Source organism: Ranitomeya variabilis, chromosome 1 (assembly GCF_051348905.1).
Source record: "Ranitomeya variabilis isolate aRanVar5 chromosome 1, aRanVar5.hap1, whole genome shotgun sequence".
NCBI lineage: Eukaryota > Metazoa > Chordata > Amphibia > Anura > Dendrobatidae > Ranitomeya > Ranitomeya variabilis.
Genome location: NC_135232.1, coordinates 332221352 through 332239489, shown reverse-complemented (window position 1 = coordinate 332239489; position 18138 = coordinate 332221352). Strand labels below are relative to the sequence as shown.

The 18138-nt window shown below is 46.0% G+C and overlaps 2 protein-coding genes across 2 annotated transcripts in view; both read right to left on the bottom strand.

The window, feature by feature from the left end:
* The window catches only part of OXA1L (OXA1L mitochondrial inner membrane insertase), a 39182-nt gene extending 25668 nt beyond the window's left edge, over positions 1-13514 (bottom strand). Inside the window, exon 1 of the mRNA XM_077298811.1 lies at positions 13257-13514. Coding sequence (XP_077154926.1) covers positions 13257-13349 — 93 coding nt within the window. The 5' untranslated portion in view covers positions 13350-13514. The remainder of the gene's footprint in view (positions 1-13256) is intronic.
* Positions 1193-5952, bottom strand: LOC143793653 (uncharacterized). The gene is made up of 3 exons (XM_077280710.1): positions 5721-5952; positions 4796-5626; positions 1193-1212 (listed from the first exon to the last, which is right to left on the bottom strand). Exons 1-3 carry the CDS (start codon positions 5950-5952, stop codon positions 1193-1195), a joined length of 1083 nt encoding a protein of 360 aa, XP_077136825.1.
* Positions 13515-18138: the final 4624 nt, after the last annotated feature.

Below are 18138 nucleotides of genomic sequence, written 5' to 3'. Positions count from 1 at the left end.
TTTGTGAAGCACCTGGGGGTTTAAAGTGCTCACTATGCATCTAGATAAGTTCCTTGGGGCGTCTAGTTTCCAAAATGGGGTCACTTGTTGGGGAGCTCCAATGTTTAGGCACACGGGGGCTCTCCAAACGCGACATGGTGTCCGCTAAAGATTGGAGCCAATTTTTCATTCAAAAAGTCAAATGGCGCTCCTTCCCTTCCGAGCCCTGCCGTGCGCCCAGTCAGTGGTTTACCCCCACATATGAGGTATCAGCGTACTCAGGACAAATTGGACAACAACTTTCGTGGTCCAGTTTCTCCTTTTACCCTTGGGAAAATAACAAAATTGTTGCTAAAAGATCATTTTTGTGACTAAAAAGTTAAATGTTCATTTTTTCCTTCCGTGTTGCTTCTGCTGCTGTGAAGCACCTGAAGGGTTAATAAATTTCTTGAATGTGGTTTTGAGCACCTTGAGGGGTGCAGTTTTTAGAATGGTGTCACTTTTGGGTATTTTCAGCCATATAGAACCCTGAAACTGACTTCAAATGTGAGGTGGTCCCTAAAAAAAACGGTTTTGTAAATTTTGTTGTAAAAATGAGAAATCACTGGTCAAATTTTAACCCTTATAACATCCTAGCAAAAAAAAAATGTTGTTTCCAAAATTGTGCTGATGTAAAGTAGACATGTGGGAAATGTTATTTATTAACTATTTTGTGTCACATAACTCTCTGGTTTAACAGAATAAAAATTCAAAATGTGAAAATTGCGAAATTTTCAAAATTTTCGCCAAATTTCCATTTTTTTCACGAATAAACGCAGAAATTATCGACCTAAATTTACCACTAACATGAAGCCCAATATGTCACGAAAAAACAATCTCAGAATCGCTAGGATCCGTTGAAGCGTGGCTGAGTTATTACCTCATAAAGGGACACTGGTCAGAATTGCAAAAAATGGCCAGGTCATTAAGGTCAAAATAGGCTGGGTCATGAAGGGGTTAAGAGTATTTTTCTCCCTCCATTTGAGGAGTTGCCTGGGTGATAAGATTTGGTGTGAATATGGCCTCTGGAGGCTTGAGCTGCTGACCTGTCATCTGCTCTGCAGTCACCGTCTACCCCTGCTCATTCTCAGGTTGGGCCCTAACAAAGCTTCTCCTCTGTCCTCTCCTGCTTCTAAGCTGTAACATAATAAAATAATACAGTAATATCTAGCAATCATGGATTATTTGGCAAATCTAGACCCCACATTGTTAGACCACAGGCTGAACAGATCTGAAATCAAGATTTTTGAACTGACACGGTAATAGTTTTATTTTTTAAAATATGATCCCATCACGATCCCAGCTTGTATTTTGATACTCTTGTGACATATCTGGTGAAAGCCTGTACCGTTCTGAGTAGAATGGTGTTTATTTTGTTTCTCTATCTATTTTCTAGCCTGAGTTATGGGGAGAAATGTAAAGGCAGGAAACACCGAAATTCACACTTTTTCCGAACTTTGAAAATCAATAAAAAAAAAAAATATCTAGAATTTTTTCTTCTTCACATTTTGCATTCTCTGACACACTATTACCAAATAACAAAATCTCAAAAGAATTAAAAATATAGTGGTAAAAATCATTGGTTCACTTGACATGGAATGACCCGTTGATGTTTATATTGGTAACATTTACGGGCACGTCACATTTTTTGATCGCTTTTTATTCCGATTTTTGTGAGGCAGAATGAACAAAAACCAGCTATTCATGAATTTATTTTTTTTTTTGGAGGGGGAGGCATTTATACCGTTCTGCGTTTGGTAAACTTGATAAAGCAGTTTTATTCTTCGGGTCAGTACGATAACAGTGATACCTCATTTATATCTTTTTTTATGTTTTGGCGCTTTTATACGATAAAAACTATTTTAGGCTACTTCCACACTAGCGTCGTGCGCTGCACATCACGTCGGCGCACCGACGCTAGCTGTGGAAGCGCCGCACAACGGGGGCAGCGGATGCTGTTTTTCAACGCATCAGCTGCCCCATTGTGAGGTGCGGGGAGGCGGGGTTACAAGCAACGTTTTGGTGGCGATGGTCCGACGACGGTTGCGACGTGTGGCAATGCGTCGCACTGCGTCGTTAATTAAAGTCTATGGAGAAAAAATGCATCCTGCAAGCACTTTTGCAGGATGCGTTTTTTCTCCAAAATGACGCATAGCGACGTGCAGTGCACGACGCTAGTGTGAAAGTAGCCTTACTGAAAAAAAAGCCGGATTACTCACCGGTAATGCTCTTTTAATGAGTCCACGACAGCACCCCACATGAGAGAGAGGGATCCGCCCCATAGGAACAGGAAACCTACAGAATAAAAGGAGGCGGTCCCCTCTCCTCCTCAGTTTAGTTTACAGAGTACAAAAAGGGAACCGCAAAAGCTTTAGTATTAATTCTTATTCAGCAAAATATCTTAAACTCTATACAACCATTATTTGTGAATTTAAAAGGAAGAGCTGTGCATAACTTAGGGAGGGTAGTAAATGGGTGCTGTCGTGGACTCATTAAAAGAGCATTACCGGTGAGTAATCTGGCTTTTTACCCTTCGCCACGACAGCACCCCACATGAGAGATTTTCAGAGATTCATTATTTGGGTGGGATTACTGTATTAAGAACAGCTCTCCCAAAGGTCAGATCAGAAGATGCAGATAGATCAAGTCTATAATGGTTGTAAAAGGTAGAAGGTGTAGACCAAGTTGCGGCCTTACATATTAAATGGATCGGTACATCCGCTTGTTCCGCCCAGGAGGAAGCCATGGCTCGTGTTGAATGCGCTTTAATACCCACTGGAGGAATCTCGCCTTTTGACGTATAGGCCAAGCAGATAGCATCTCTGATCCATCGAGATATGGTAGCTCTCGTGACCCCATGTCCTTTCTTGTGGCCCTGAAAGGAGATAAACAGAGCCCTACTCTCCCTCCATGTCTGACACCTTTCTATATAGGTCAGGATGGCTCTTCTGACATCTAAGGTGTGGAATTTATGCTGTTCTGGAGTTACAGGTGAATCAAAAAAGGAAGGGAGAAATATCTCTTGGGACCTGTGGTAGGTGGACGCTACCTTAGGGAGGTATGAGGGGTCTGGTTTTAGGACTATCCGATCATGGAATATCAGTAAGAAAGGTGGGTCTACTGATAGGGCCTGGATGTCGCTAACCCGTCTAGCTGAGGTTAGGGCTACCAAGAGGGCTACTTTATATGTCAGGACTTTTAAAGGTATTGAATCTAGTGGCTCAAATGGGGAGCTGGTTAAGGCTTCTAGCACTAGATTTAAATCCCACGGAGGTAGACGGGGAATATGGACCGGTTTACTACGTTCACAAGATTTTATGAATCTGGAGATCCACCTATTAGCTGCTATATTGCATCCATATAGGGCTCCCAATGCCGAGACCTGAACTCTTAAGGTATTTACAGATAACCCCAACTCTCGGCCTTTTTGCAAGAACTCTAGAATAGGTGTGACTGGAACTTGCTTAGTGAACGGTACCGTGTAAAAGTCTAAGAATTTATTCCATACCCTACTATATATCAGGGTGGTAGATCTTTTCCTGCTCAATAAGAGGGTGTTTACTAGTTCTGCTGAGAACCCTCTTGATCTTAGTAGTTGCCTCTCAAATTCCACGCCGTCAAGTGAAGACCTTTCACTTGCGGGTGGAAAAAGGGGCCTTGGGACAGCAGTTTCTTGTCTGATGGGAGAATCCATGGATCGCATAGGCACATGGTCTGGAGACAAGAGAACCATGGTCTTTTCGGCCAGAATGGTGCAATGAGGATCACTCTTGCTTGTTCCCTCCTGATTTTTCTGATCACTAGTGGAATCAGAGACATCGGAGGAAAGGCGTATGCCAGCTGGAACCTCCAAGGATGGTGGAGAGAGTCCAACATATCTGGGTGATCCATGGCGTTCAGGGAAGCGAACCTTCTTACTTGCCGGTTGTCTCTTGTGGCAAATAGGTCGATTTGTGGTATCCCCCATGATTCTGTTATCATACTGAATATGGATCTGTTTAAGGTCCATTCCCCTTGACGTAACTCGTTTCGGCTGAGGTAGTCTGCCCTGATGTTCTCTACACCTCTGATGTGCAGGGCTGTTAGGGATGTTAGATGAGTCTCTGCCAGCTGGAAGATGTCTGCAGCTATGGTCATTAGACTTCCTGACCTTGTACCACCTTGACGGTTCACATATGCCACTGTGGTGGAATTGTCCGAGTAAATTCTTACATTTGCTCCTTGAATCTGCGGAAGAAAGTGATTTAAGGCATATTCTACCGCTTTTAGCTCCTTCCAATTGGAGGAACATGACAATTCTGCCTGGTCCCAAGTATCTTGGGCCAGACTGTCTTTCATATGTGCTCCCCACCCAATAGGGCTGGCGTCGGTGGTAATTATTTTAGACGGGTCTATTATCCATGGCACACCCTCTGAGAGGTGGTCCATGTCTAGCCACCAGGATAGTGATTCTAAGACATCTTTGGAAAGAGATATTCTGCTTTCTAGATGTCCGTCTTTTCCCTGAGCCGACAATACCTCATACTGTAATTGTATCGAGTATGAAATTGTGCCCATGGTACAGCAGGGATACATGATGATAATGACCCCAGCAAAGACATGCCCTTCCTTAGTGTCATGTAGGGGTTGCGTATTGCGTCTGATACCCTTGATTGTATAGTCAGTTTCTTTGCCTGGGGGAGGAAGCATCTCTGACTTACGGAGTCTAGCTGGATTCCTAGAAATGTCTGGACGGTTTCTGGATCCAGCCGGGATTTCTCGAAGTTGACGATCCAACCTAACTCCTGTTGGGACGAGATCGTATTAGATAGACGGGTTTTACACTGGAGCATAGAGTTTCCCACCACTAGAAAGTCATCTAGGTAGGGTATTATCAAGGTATCTCGTTGACGTAGATGAGCCATCACTTCTAATATCACCTTAGTGAAGACGCGGGGAGCCATAGAAAGCCCAAATGGCATTGCAACATACTGAAAGTGACGAACCTGTCCTTCCAGGATGATTGCTACCCTTAGATACTTTTGATGTTCGGCATGTATGGGAAGATGATAATAGGCATCCTTTAAGTCTATTCCGGCCATGACACACCTAGGAAACAAGAGTTTTATGGTTGAACTAATGGATTCCATTTTGAAGGTATGATTACGCAGGAAGGCGTTTAATCTCTTGAGGTTTATGATGGTTCTAAATGAACCATCAGGCTTATTGATCAAGAATAAAGGGGAATAGAACCCCTTCCCTTCTTGATCCTGGGGAACTTCTATCAGGACTTTTTTAGACAGAAGAGATAGGATCTCTGATTCCAGAGCCCTTTGTTGGTCTTGACCTTTTGGAGATGTTACTATAAAGGAATCCCAAGGGATTCGGTCAAAATCCAATTTTAGGCCGTATTGTACAATGTCCAGAATCCACTGGCTGGATGTTATTTGTTCGCATCTGGGGAGGAAGAATTTTAATCTGCCGCCTACCTCCTGGTTAGCGGTATTTACGTTTCGGGTTATGGGACCCGCTAAAAAAGGCACCTTTTTGCTTCGGGTCCTTCGACTCCCATCGCTCCCTTTGTTCGAACGGCTTGTTCCTGGTAAAGGGACGTCTTTTGAAGGCTCTCCTGTAGGATGGAAGATACTGGTTAGGGAAGCCTTTTTTCCTTTCTCCTGCTTTACTCAGGAGCTCATCCAGCGTTTTTCCGAAAAGAAACTCACCCTGGCAGGGGATCGCACAAAGTTTTGCTTTGGCCTGTGCGTCCCCTTTCCAGTTCTTTAGCCAGAGTGCTCGCCGGGCTGTGTTCACTAGGCCGGCTGACCTGGCTGCTAGGCGTAGCGAATCCACAGAGGCATCAGCCAGGAATGCTACTGCTTCCTTGATTAGAGGGAATTTCGGCAGGACTGACTCTCTCGAAGTTCTACCTCTAATCTGTTCCTCCAGTTGCTCCATCCACACTAGTAGTGACCTCGCAGTGCAGGTGCTAGATATGGCGGGCCTGAACGCCCCCGTGTTGGCTTCCCATGACCTTTTTAGTAAAGCTTCCGCTTTACGGTCCAGCGGGTCTGTCAGGACTCCTGAATCCTCCACCGGTAGGACCGACTGTTTGGTTGTGGAGGCTACAGCGGCATCCACTTTCGGCACCTTCGACCAGGTATTTAACTCCTCGTCGCTGAAGGGATAGCGTCTTTTAGAGGATGATGGTAGAAAACCTCTATTTTGCTTATCCCACTCTTTTTTTACTATTTCTTTAATAGCTTTTATGACGGGGAAGGACCTACGTTTCCTCTGTCCTAACCCCGCGAACATGATGTCCTGAGCCGATTTACTTTCTTTCTCATCTGAGCACCCCATCGTGCTTCTGACGGATTTTATTAAATTGTCCACACTGCTGTTGGGAAGACAAAGTCCCCCTTCAGTCTCGGATGAGCTCGGCTGGGATTCCGCTTCGCCTGAGGATATACATACGTCCTCTGACTGTGAACTGACCGGAGATTTGGACCTACTAAGCTGACGGGTACTGGTGGTACTAGTCTGCGCCAACCCCTGCATTTCTTCCCGGATTATAGCTCTGACATCTGATGGAGTCATTATGTTTTCCTGCCGTAAGGTTTGCATGATACACTCCGAACACAGTTTTTTAACATAATCATCCGGGAGGGGCTGCGTACATAAAGCACATTCCTTGTGCTTGGATTTGTGTGTCCTTTTCTTAGTCTAGGAAAGATACAGGAGGAACATATATCAGCATATAGGTAGAGACTCTTTCAAAAACTCACCCAGTGAAGCTGACAGGTACCGGTTCTGGAGGCGGATTTCGTTTGGTGGTAGAACCCTTCTCTGGAGGTCGACCACAACTCTTTGTGCTGCTCCTAGCGCTTCTCTCCTTGCTGGGAGAACGCTGTTGCACTGCGGGCAAGTGCGCATCGTCGGCCGGTGAAGCCATCTTACACACACCGGCCCGACGCTAGCGCTGCCTTTTTAAATTTGCCGCCCATTCTCCTGCCTCCCCGGACCAACCCGGAAGTGCTCCAGCGACTTCCGGGTTAGACGCGCCGCTCTCACTCACCATGCGGCGGCTGGGGATATTAAGCCGGCCGCAGCAGCGCGCGCGTCCTCACGGTGCCGGGCGGACCCACGGTGACCGGACCCGGACCGTGGATGTTTGGCCAGACGAGGGGGGAGGCTGCAAGCAGGGGCTCCCCCGCCGCTGCTTCTGGAACCGCAGCCCCTGCCGTTCCCACAGAGACCGACGCAGGCGGGTGCATGGCCCAGGGATCCTCTTCATCTGTAGGTAAGCTGGGTCCCTGTAGGAACAGGAAACCTAAACTGAGGAGGAGAGGGGACCGCCTCCTTTTATTCTGTAGGTTTCCTGTTCCTATGGGGCGGATCCCTCTCTCTCATGTGGGGTGCTGTCGTGGCGAAGGGTAAAATTATTATTATTATTTTTGCATCGCTTTATTCTGAGGACTATAACTTTTTTATTTTTTCGCTGATGATGCCGTATGGCAGCTTGTTTTTTGCGGGACAAGATGACGTTTTCAGCGGTACCATGGTTATTTATATCCGTCTTTTTGATCGCGTGTTATTCCACTTTCGGCGGTATGATAATAAAGCGTTGTTTTTTGCCTTTTTTTACGGTGTTCACTGAAGGGGTTAACTAGTGGGACAGTTTTAAAGGTCAAGTCGTTACGAACGCAGCGATACTAAATGTGTACTTTTATTGTTTTTTTTTTAATTTAGATAAAGAAACGTATTTATGGGAACTAATATATATATATATATATATATATATATATATATATATATATATATATATATATATATATATATATATATATTTATTTTTTTTCTATTTAGGAATTTTTTTTTTATTTTTTTTTACACATCTGAATATATATATTTTTTTTTACACTATAACATTGCTCCAGAGGGGGCATCATGTTATAGTGTAAGATCGCTGATATGACACTCTACAGAGCACTGTGTCAGATCAGCGATCTGACGTGCACTGCAGAGAAGCTTCCCGGCGCCTGCTCTGAGCAGCCACCTCCCTGCAGGACCCAGATACAGCCCTGCGGCCATTTTGGATTTGGGGCCTGCAGGGAGGAGACGCTCGGTACAACGCGAGCACATCGCATTGTACCGAGGGTCTCAGGAAAGCCCGCAGGGAGCCCCCTCCCTGCGCGATGCTTCCCTATGTTTGATCGCAGTGTTTTGGGGGTTAATGTGCCAGGAGCGGTCCGTGACCGTTCCTGACACATAGTCCCGGATGTCAGCTGACACCCAGCTGCTCTGCAGCCGTGAGCGCGGCCGATAGCTATGACGTACTATCCCGTCGGTGGGCATATGGGCCCACCCCACCTCGACAGGATAGTACGTCACATGTCAGAAAGGGGTTAAACAATACAAGTCACGACTGGTACAGGAGAGAGGACCCTGTGAGGGCTCACAATCTACAAAGGACAGGTGAGGATACACTAGGTAATGGCAGAGCTGGTCATGTAGCGGTTTGGTGGGTAGGTGGTTACTGCAGGTTGTAGGCTTGTCGGAAGAGGTAGGTCTTCATGTTCCTTTTGAAGGTTTCCAAAGTAGGCGAGAGTCTCTTTTGGGGTAGAGAGTTCCAGAGGATGGGGGATGCGCTGGAGAAATCTTGTATGAGGTTGTGGGAAGAAGAGGGGAGTCGTGAAGGAGATCTTGTGAGGATCGGAGGTTGCGTGCTGGTAGGTACCGGGAGACGAGGTCACAGATGTATGGAGGAGACAGGTTGTGGATGGCTTTGTACGTCATGGTTAGGGTTTTGAACTGGAGTCTGAGTAATGGGGAGCCAGTGCAGGGATTGACAGAGGGGGAGAGGTCGGGGAATAGCAGGGGGGACAGGTGGATTAGTCGGACAGCAGAGTTTAGAATAGATTGTAGGGTTGGGAGAGTGTTAGAGGGGAGGCCACACAGCAGAAGGTTGCAGTGGTCAAGGCGGGAGATAATGAGGGCATGTACTAGGGTTTTTGCAGATTATTGGTTGAGGAATGTACGGATCCGGGTAATATTTTTGAGTTAAAGTCGGCAGCAGGGCTTTGAAGTCGTAGTCGGAGCCCATTTTGGTGGAGTCGGAATAAAATGGACCGACTCCGACACCTAAAATATATAAGAAAATGGGTACAGTAGTTCAATACAGTTTGTGGAGAATATTTTTTTCATAAGAATTTGGGAAAGTTATGAAATGTCCTATAAAATTATTATTATATATAGCACCATTAATTCCATGGTGCCGTCCATGAGAATGAGGACGCCCCCGGAAGAAGCTAGCGCGAAACGCGCGTTGGGGCGAGGAGGGTCCCTAGGTCGGCACTGTTTCTGGCACCGGGTCCTGGTATTGCCTGCTGTCGTGTGACACTATAGGTAATATCTTTACTAGTGATGAACGAATATACTCGTTACTCGAGATTTCTCGAGCATGCTCGGGGGTCCTCCGAGTATTTTTTAGTGCTTGGAGTTTTAGTTTTTCTTGCCGCAGCTGAATGATTTACATCTGATAGCCAGCATAAGAACATGTGGGGGTTGCCTGGTTGCTAGGGTATCCCCACATGTACTTATGCTGGCTAACAGATGTAAATCATTCAGCTGCGGCGCTAAAAACGAAAACTCTGAGCACTAAAAAATACTCGGAGGACCCCCGAGCATGCTCGAGAAATCTCGAGTAACGAGTATATTCGCTCATCACTAATCTTTACCCATCCACCATTGCTGATCTCCGGTATTACATTCTTTCTAATCAGGATTTCATGGGTTGATTTACCTAGGTGGGATTTTTCACTTTATTACAAGGTGTCCAGTAATTAGGTTCATTTAGAATTGATGTGGATACTTTTCTGCCCAATGATGACAGAAGTATTCTAGGAGTGATACCTTTATTGGCTAACCAGAAAATAATATGTTTGCAAGCTTTCATAGCACAGTGGCTCCTTCTTCAGGTAAGAATTACAAATAGATATAAGAAACAAGCACAACATTTAAAGAATACTACAGGAGGACATTTGTTAGGGGGTGGGAAGTGTGAGGAGTCCATAGATAAGCCAAGGTAATCAAATTAGGTATTTTCTTACAAATAGAGAGGCAGTGTGAATAATGTTCTTAAGGCCCCGTCTCACATAGCGATTTACCAACGATCACGACCAGCGATACGACCTGGCCGTGATCGTTGGTAAGTCGCTATGTGGTCGCTGGGGAGCTGTCACACAGACAGCTCTCTCCAGCGACCAACGATCAGGGGAACGACTTCGGCATCGTTGAAACTGTCTTCAACGATGCTGAAGTCCCCCTGCAGCACCCGGGTAACCAGGGTAAACATCGGGTTACTAAGCGCAGGGCCGCGCTTAGTAACCCGATGTTTACCCTGGTTACCAAAAAAAACAAACAGTACATACTCGCCTTTCGGTGTCCCTTGCCGTCTGCTTCCTGCTCTGACTGAGCCGCCGTACAGTGAGAGCAGAGCGCAGCGGTGACGTCACTGCTGCGCTCTCACTGTACGGCGGCTCAGTCAGAGCAGGAAGCAGACGGCAAGGGACACCGAAAGGCGAGTATGTACTGTTTGTTTTTTTGGTAACCAGGGTAAACATCGGGTTACTAAGCGCGGCCCTGCGCTTAGTAACCCGATGTTTACCCTGGTTACCAGTGAAGACATCGCTGGATCGGTGTCACACACACCGATTCAGCGATGTCAGCGGGACCTCAACGACCAAAAAAAGGTCCAGGCCATTCTGACACGACCAGCGATCTCACAGCAGGGGCCTGATCGCTGGTACGTGTCACACATAGCGAGATCGCTACTGAGGTCGCTGTTGCGTCACAAAACTATTGACTCAGCAGCGATCTCGCTATGTGAGACGGGGCCTTTAGTTATCTGGAGTCCATCTGGTGGAGGTATGAATGGTATCCATGTAGTGACTCATAAATCCAGGTGTTAAATTGAGTCCTAGTGTCAACGAATTAAACATATTCATTAGTTTGTATTCCCAAATTTTTCTTTCCCTGTGGTCCTTAAAATTACCTTTTAGTATTAAGACTTTTAAGTCTGTCATAATGTGTCCAGGTCCAGAGAAATGTTTTCCCACAGGCGTGTCCATTTCATTCCTGATTGTGTGCCTGTGTAGATTCATCCTAGTTTGTAGTCTTTGCATAGTTTCCCCAATATAAATACTTCCAAGACACCTCGTACATTGTATCATGTACACCACGTTGACCACAGGGAAAGAAACTGGAAAAGGAGGGGAATCCTGACAACGCATATATTGAACATTGTCAAAATTGGGCAATATGCAGTTAACAAGTAACTGCAGAAATTTAAGTTAAGCCCAAAAACCATTTGAGATCTTCAGAACAAATTACTAACTGCCTTAACTATTATTTCCATTCTCCACTTAGAACGGTCCTCACCAAACAAATGAACTACTGCAGGCTCGTATGTTCACACGTCAGATTGGTGTATAAAAAGAGTATCTCACCTCATTTGTACATTTTGGCATGTTGTCAGGATATGCCATATATGTATGGTACATGCAGGTCCCACCAGTAAGACTTGCATACATCGGGAGACCAGGGCCCCATTGTGCGCAGCGTAAAAGGGTATGGGAATTCTGACTGGTCACGAGACATGTGCGGTTCTCATTGGTGGAACCCGCAACTACTGCACATTAGGGTTGAGCGACTTTTGCTTTTTAAGGATCGAGTCGGGTCTCGTGAAACCCGACTGTCTCGAAAGTCAGATCGTGTGAAATCGGCCGATTATTGTGAAAAGTCGGGGGCCAACCGAAACCCAATGCAGGTCAATGGTTTTTTTTTTTTTTTCTTCTCTCTCTCACCTATGTCATCACGCTGCCCACACTCCTTCATTGGCTGAAAAAAATGGCGGGGAAAGCGTCATATGAAACGCGACTTTGGCGCAAAGATCGCCGACCGCATGGCCGGTCCCACAGTGGGATCGGGTCGGGTTTCATGAAACCCGACTTTGCTGAAAGTCGGCGACTTTTGAAAATGTCCGATCCGTTTTGCTCAACCCTACTGCACATTTCTGGTACATCCGTAAATATACCAGATTATTTACACAGAGACAAAAAGAACACTGTTTTTGCTCTCTGCCTGATAAATGGAGCTGATGGGAATGTTAATGGGAATTTGTCCGGTGATGGTTTTGTAGCCTAATAATGGTATCTTCAGGGTATGTAACATTTATTGCTGCAGAATGTGCTGTTTTCTTGCTGGAAGCTCGGCACAACTCACAGTCCTGCACCGACTAGTCACAGGTATGTAAATCAAAAGTAAATATTCCCCCCTACCCCTGCACCCCCTCGGTGTCGGCATCAGGGATAATAAAATCTTGTTCATGTGAGATGCCTCTCTAGGCCTGCGCATGTGGGGTTTCATTTTTCCCTATAGTGTCATTTACTATCCCGGACCTCTGTGCAGAGGGTTGGGTGGGATTGTGGGCAGGGGTGGGGGGCATATTTACTTTTCATTTACAGACGCTTGACCAGCTGGTGTCTGACTGACTTGTGCAGAATTTACAGCAAGAACAAAAAGCAGAAAGTACAGCAATAAGGGTTACATATTCTGAAAGGGCTGCCCGAGCACTATTTCCGGATACCATTAGCATCCTATAAAAAAAAAAAAAAATCAACTGACAAAATTCCCTTTAAAGAAATGCTCAGGATAGAGAAAACCATGACTGCTTTCTTTGAGAAACAGCGCCCCCTGACTATGATCTGTACATGGTATTGCAGCTTTGCTACCTTCACTCCAATGGGGCCAAGTCACAGCACATGGCCAGAGGTGGCGCTGTTTTCCTCATCCTGGACACCCCTATAAAGTGAGCGGAGTGCACGGCGCAGAGTTACATCGAAGAAACGAATGGGGCATGTAGAGGTGATGGCGCAGCCCGGCGACACACCGCGCACAGCCCCGGCGACACACCGCGCACAGCCCCGGCGACACACCGCGCACAGCCCCGGCGACACACCGCGCACAGCCCCGGCGACACACCGCGCACAGCCCCGGCGACACACCGCGCACAGCCCCGGCGACACACCGCGCACAGCCCCGGCGACACACCGCGCACACACCGGCGACACACCGCGCACAGCCCCGGCGACACACCGCGCACAGCCCCGGCGACACACCGCGCACAGCCCCGGCGACACACCGCGCACAGCCCCGGCGACATGTAACATATTCCTGTAACACACATGTAACACAGCCCTGACCTGCCGCTCTGCAACCTCTGTCATCCTCCAGACGCTTTGTAGCCTTCGGCCCAACACTGCCCGGCATGCTGCTTCCACACTGAAGGCCGCCATGTTGCTAGTGACGTCACTGGTTAGAGACCGAGGACAGGCAGGTCACGCGCAGGCGCAGTGCGTACCCAGCTGGAGGCGGGCTCCTACCTGACGGGAGGCAGGAGCGCGGTCGCTCATGTGCGGTGATGATGATACACACTAGAGCGGGTTCACTTCACAGACTGCAGGTCACTAATGGCGGACCCACTTTTTAATAACACTGCAGAACAGAATGGAAAGTAAAGGTCGTGAAAAGCTGACAGATGTTTCCATGGCTAAATAGTGCCACTTATTAATAAAAAAGGACGCCCATAGCGTAGCGTTCAGCCTGGTATAATGTGACAGAAATATTGTCATCGGTGAGGCAACTGGAGCTAAATTAGTAATTGAAAGGAGCAGAAAGAGCCTTTTTCCAGGGGCTTCGCTAAGTAGAAAACTGATGCCCGTTGGCTGGATCCAGCGCAGGTGAATGGAGAAAAGTTGCAGGTTGTGATTGGCTGCAGCGGTCAGGGGACTCGCGCAGCAGGCATTGCCCGTCTGAGCACTGCAGACAAGCACAGGTTTCTGCAGTCCGGCGTCTTTTGGACCGTCTCTTCCTGCAGACCGTGGGGCACCTTGCTCTAGCTGAGCTGGGAGTTGTTAGAATAAGTCAGTTTATTTTCCAGATACAAACCCCTGGAAAAGTTTAAGGCCTTTAAAACGCGTCAGCACAGGGATGTCAAACTGAACTACACGAGCCCCAAAATTAAAAACTTGGACAAAGTCGCGGGCCAACCTTTATATTTATAACAAAGTCTACACTTGAGGAAGTTTTTCCTTATCAAATATAATGACAAACCTTTTCATATGAATAAGAAACTTAATTTTTGCTTAATGACCAATGACGGACATAGCACATCATGGGCAGGAGTCAGTTCCTGCATGATGATGTGCCGTGTCAGTCATGGATTAAAACACATCGGTGACTGACTACTGATCGGCATGGGCAGGGATGCAATGGCTCATTTCATCGGTCTCCGCTCTCTGATCGCTGTAATCGGTCAGTCAATATGTCTGATCGATTACAGCATGATCGTGCGGGAGGTGCTGAAACAACAGCACTTTCCTGCAAGATCACCGCAGGAGCTCGGTTCAGCTGAGGGCTAAGCTCCTGCTGTAACATCCAGGAATGATGCCTGCATTGTCCCTGGCTGACTAAACCTCCAGATGACGCAATCGATAGTGATTGCGATATTTGATAGGTTATGAGAGGGAGGGGGCTACCTCTCTCACCCTCATCGGCACCTCCCAACACAAAATCACAGGGAGCTGATGGTTGTCATGGCACCCGTAGGTCAAACAATGACCTGTTGTGGGCTGTTAGACCCAGCCATAGGCAGAGTGTAACAGGCGATTTGCCTGTGTAATCTGACAGGTCTCATGCATTGCAGCGCTGGTGCATTATAATGCATGAGACCAGTGATCATAATAATTAAGGCTAATGTCCCATAGAGGAGCTAAGTTAAAAAATAAAAAAGTTAAGATTGAAAAAAATTATAAAAAAAAGCAAAATAAAGAACAAAAAATTACATCAATAAATACACATTCGCGTAAAAACAAAAATAAAAAAAACACATATTTAGTATCGCTGCATCCAGAACGACCTGATCTATAACACTGCCACATTAGATAACCCTTTCCGTGAATGCCTTAAAAAAAGTGTCAAAAGACTGCTTTTTCATCATTCTGCTGGAAAAAAAGCGGAATAAAAAGCAATAAAAAAAGAATATAAATGAAAATGATACAGCTGAAAACATCATCTTGTCCTGCAAAAAACAAGCCTCCATACAGCTCTGTCAACGCAAAAATAAAAGTTATAGCTCTCATAATATAGAAATGCAAAAACAATATTTTGTCTATTAATATATTTTTTATTGTGTAGCAGTGACAAAACATCAAAAAAATTATATAAATACGGTATCGCTGCAATCGTACTGACCTGAAGAATAAAACTGCCTTATCACTTTTACCACACAGTGAACAGCATAAAAAAGTGTCGTATAAGTACCCAGGGTTTTTTGGGGAGCAAGTGGGGAGGGAATCAGAGAGAAAGCCTAAATCCTTTCCCTTGTAATTATTCCATAATAATGCCCCTACCTTACCGTGGATGTTGGCACTTTTTACAGGGTCAGCAGTGGAATGCAGGTGGAAGCCCAAAGGTGACACATTACATGCTATTGTCTCCTTAAGTCAAGATTCGACTACCCCTGCACACCTATCCTTAATAGGGATATTATTACTTACTATGGAAACATTGCTTGTGGAAGCATAACAGGCGACCTCACAGAATGGTGAACACCAGCTCGTTTTGCATTATCAACTGCTGACACTAACTGCACACTGCTACAACCAGGTAATAATGAGTTAACCAAGGGACTATGCTTCTTGGGGTGATAGAATCTGCCTACACAACTGGAAGAGCCAGTTGGCTACTGACTCTTCAGCATTGCTTCTCATGGAAGCGTAATGATATTAGCCATCATGGTGTCAGTGTTAGGAGCATGCAAGGGGCTGAGAACAAGGGGGGACAATAATCTCACCATTTGCTGACTCCGCCCTGGCTCCCAAGGTGTGCACACTCATTGCCTCACCCCCCAGCTGCTGCCATTCCTGGGACCCACTCTGCTTCTGATGCTGCAGACCTCTTCTTGCAAACCCCCTCCATGTGCTCTTGTGAGCAGGTAGCAAATATGTTCCTCTTCTTCGGCTGCACACTAACTCCCTCTTTAACCTGCTTGTCGCTTAATACCACCATCACTTCCTATCTGCTTACCGTGTACTCAGGTACTAGAGTCACGTCTCACAATGCAGCCTCTCCATCATCTGTGGGTGACATCTGCCTCTGAGGCTCCACTAGACATCACCATATCCAAGCTACTCCTTCTGCCGTCGCCCAGTCCAGTAGCGTATTCACTATAGCTTTCATCATGGCACTGATCTTCCTCTTCTTTTTTCAGACTGGCACAAAACCCCCTCAGCATCGGGTATTTATCAATAAACTCCTTCCCGACGATTTTCATTTACCAATCAGGTAACATCTGTAAGAAAAATATAAAAAAAACTGACCGTCACATCAAAACATGAATTAGGTCTGAACAGGTGCTTACCTAGAGTAACCAACTCAAATACAATCAAACACATAAGGCAGCACTCTAGCGCTATAACATGCAAACATGAAATAGGAAAATTGAATTGCATTACTGCACTAGACATATGAAAAATTGAGAATGCTTAGCGCATACATTGGCCAATTCATGTGTACCTGGCAGCAATGATAAGGCGATTCTCGTTGCCAGGACCTAATGCCAATCCTCTCTTAAACAGTCTACATCTCTCTGGGAACCTAATGTGAATTCTCTTTTAGACTAAAGTCTATATCTCTATGGAGGGGTAGAATTCTGCTGCAATTAAAAACGTCTGTGGCTAAGGGGCAGAGTGCGCAGTCAGAAGGCTAATACAGCGCTACAGAGTGCTGCCTTATTTGTTTGATTACATCTATAAGAAAAACATCTGCCCTGCTACCATCGGCTAAAATTAGAACATGCTTGCACTAATGCATAGCTGACCCCTCTGACCCACCAATAAAATAAGACTCCAAAATCTGCCCAGCTACCAGCACAACCAAGTAAAGTAAAACACCTCATGTTATACTTAAACCTGTAGCCATTATAAAAACAGAATTTAAAGAACAAATGAGACTAGTATGAATAAAGGTATAGTAAAATTAATAACAGGCTACATGAGACTGTGATACCATGTGTCCCCTTGGTCTAACTGCCCCTTTGGATAGGCCGGTTCCTCTTCTTCCTCTGAAGATCTTGCCACGACATTCCAGATTGCAGCAGCTGACAATTCCAATCTTATCCTCAGCAGTGACGATACATACATGCACTGGCTGTGCTTTGACTTTCTCTGGGTCATCGCTGTACTTTCACAGCAGTGGCGGCTAGGCAAATCATTGTATTTCTAAGGCGACCATTGCTTCCTAATGACGTTTGTGCGCATGTGACCCGGCCTTTGACCTTACAGTGGGTTGACTACCGTCGGAGGTGAATTTGTATTGCAGCGTTTTTTTTCTCTTTTAGGTTTTCTGAGCTCATTTGCTCCACTGCGCCTGTTGCCACATAATTTCATCTTCCTCCTCATCGCGAATCCTTTTTTCTTCTTCTGCCGATAGCTTCTTCTCAGCTAGACTTCTCCAAATCTTCGGACCTGCTGCTCCAGTAGACTCAACATCCTGCTTTTCAATCTTTGTCTTGCGGCGACTGCTAGCTGACGCTGACCTCAAGATTTAAATAGCTGAAATCCTCCCACTCTTTTTTGAGCTGGCCAATCAACATCCAGAGAAAGAACCATGCACACAGGGGCATTGAACTGGATTGAACATCCAAAGCTGACACGGGTAATTATTAACATGTAGTATTAAGACCAAGACAAAAAAAGGTGGGGGAGAGGAAGAGAATAAGCACAATAACTGGGGGTGGGGGGTGGGAGGGTCTTCTCGACCACGTATCCCCCATGCTATTTTTAGCATTTATCTAGTGCTTTTTCAAGTCGGCTACACAGCAAATCCACCTAAAAAACATGTAGTGTACATACCCTTAACTCCTTTCCCACCTTGGACGTATCCATATGTCCCTATGACCTGGATACATGATTCTGACAGCTGACACCCGGCTCTAAGTACCAGGAGTGGTACTGCACCGCTCCCAGCACTTTAACCCCCTAGTTGCGATCGAACTCGATCGCAGCATTTCAGGAGCAGACAGAA

Bases quoted from the DNA above. Each gene is read 5' to 3' on its own strand.
- LOC143793653 (XM_077280710.1), bottom strand. From the start codon at position 5,952: ATGGAGCAACTGGAGGAACAGATTAGAGGTAGAACTTCGAGAGAGTCA. The intron at 5,627-5,720 runs GTGAGTTTCTTT...TCCATCCTACAG, and splicing joins TTGTGCGATCCCCTGCCAGG to GAGAGCCTTCAAAAGACGTC. The intron at 1,213-4,795 runs GTTGGATCGTCA...TGTGGGGTCTAG, and splicing joins CTCGTCCCAACAGGAGTTAG to ATTTGCCAAATAATCCATGA.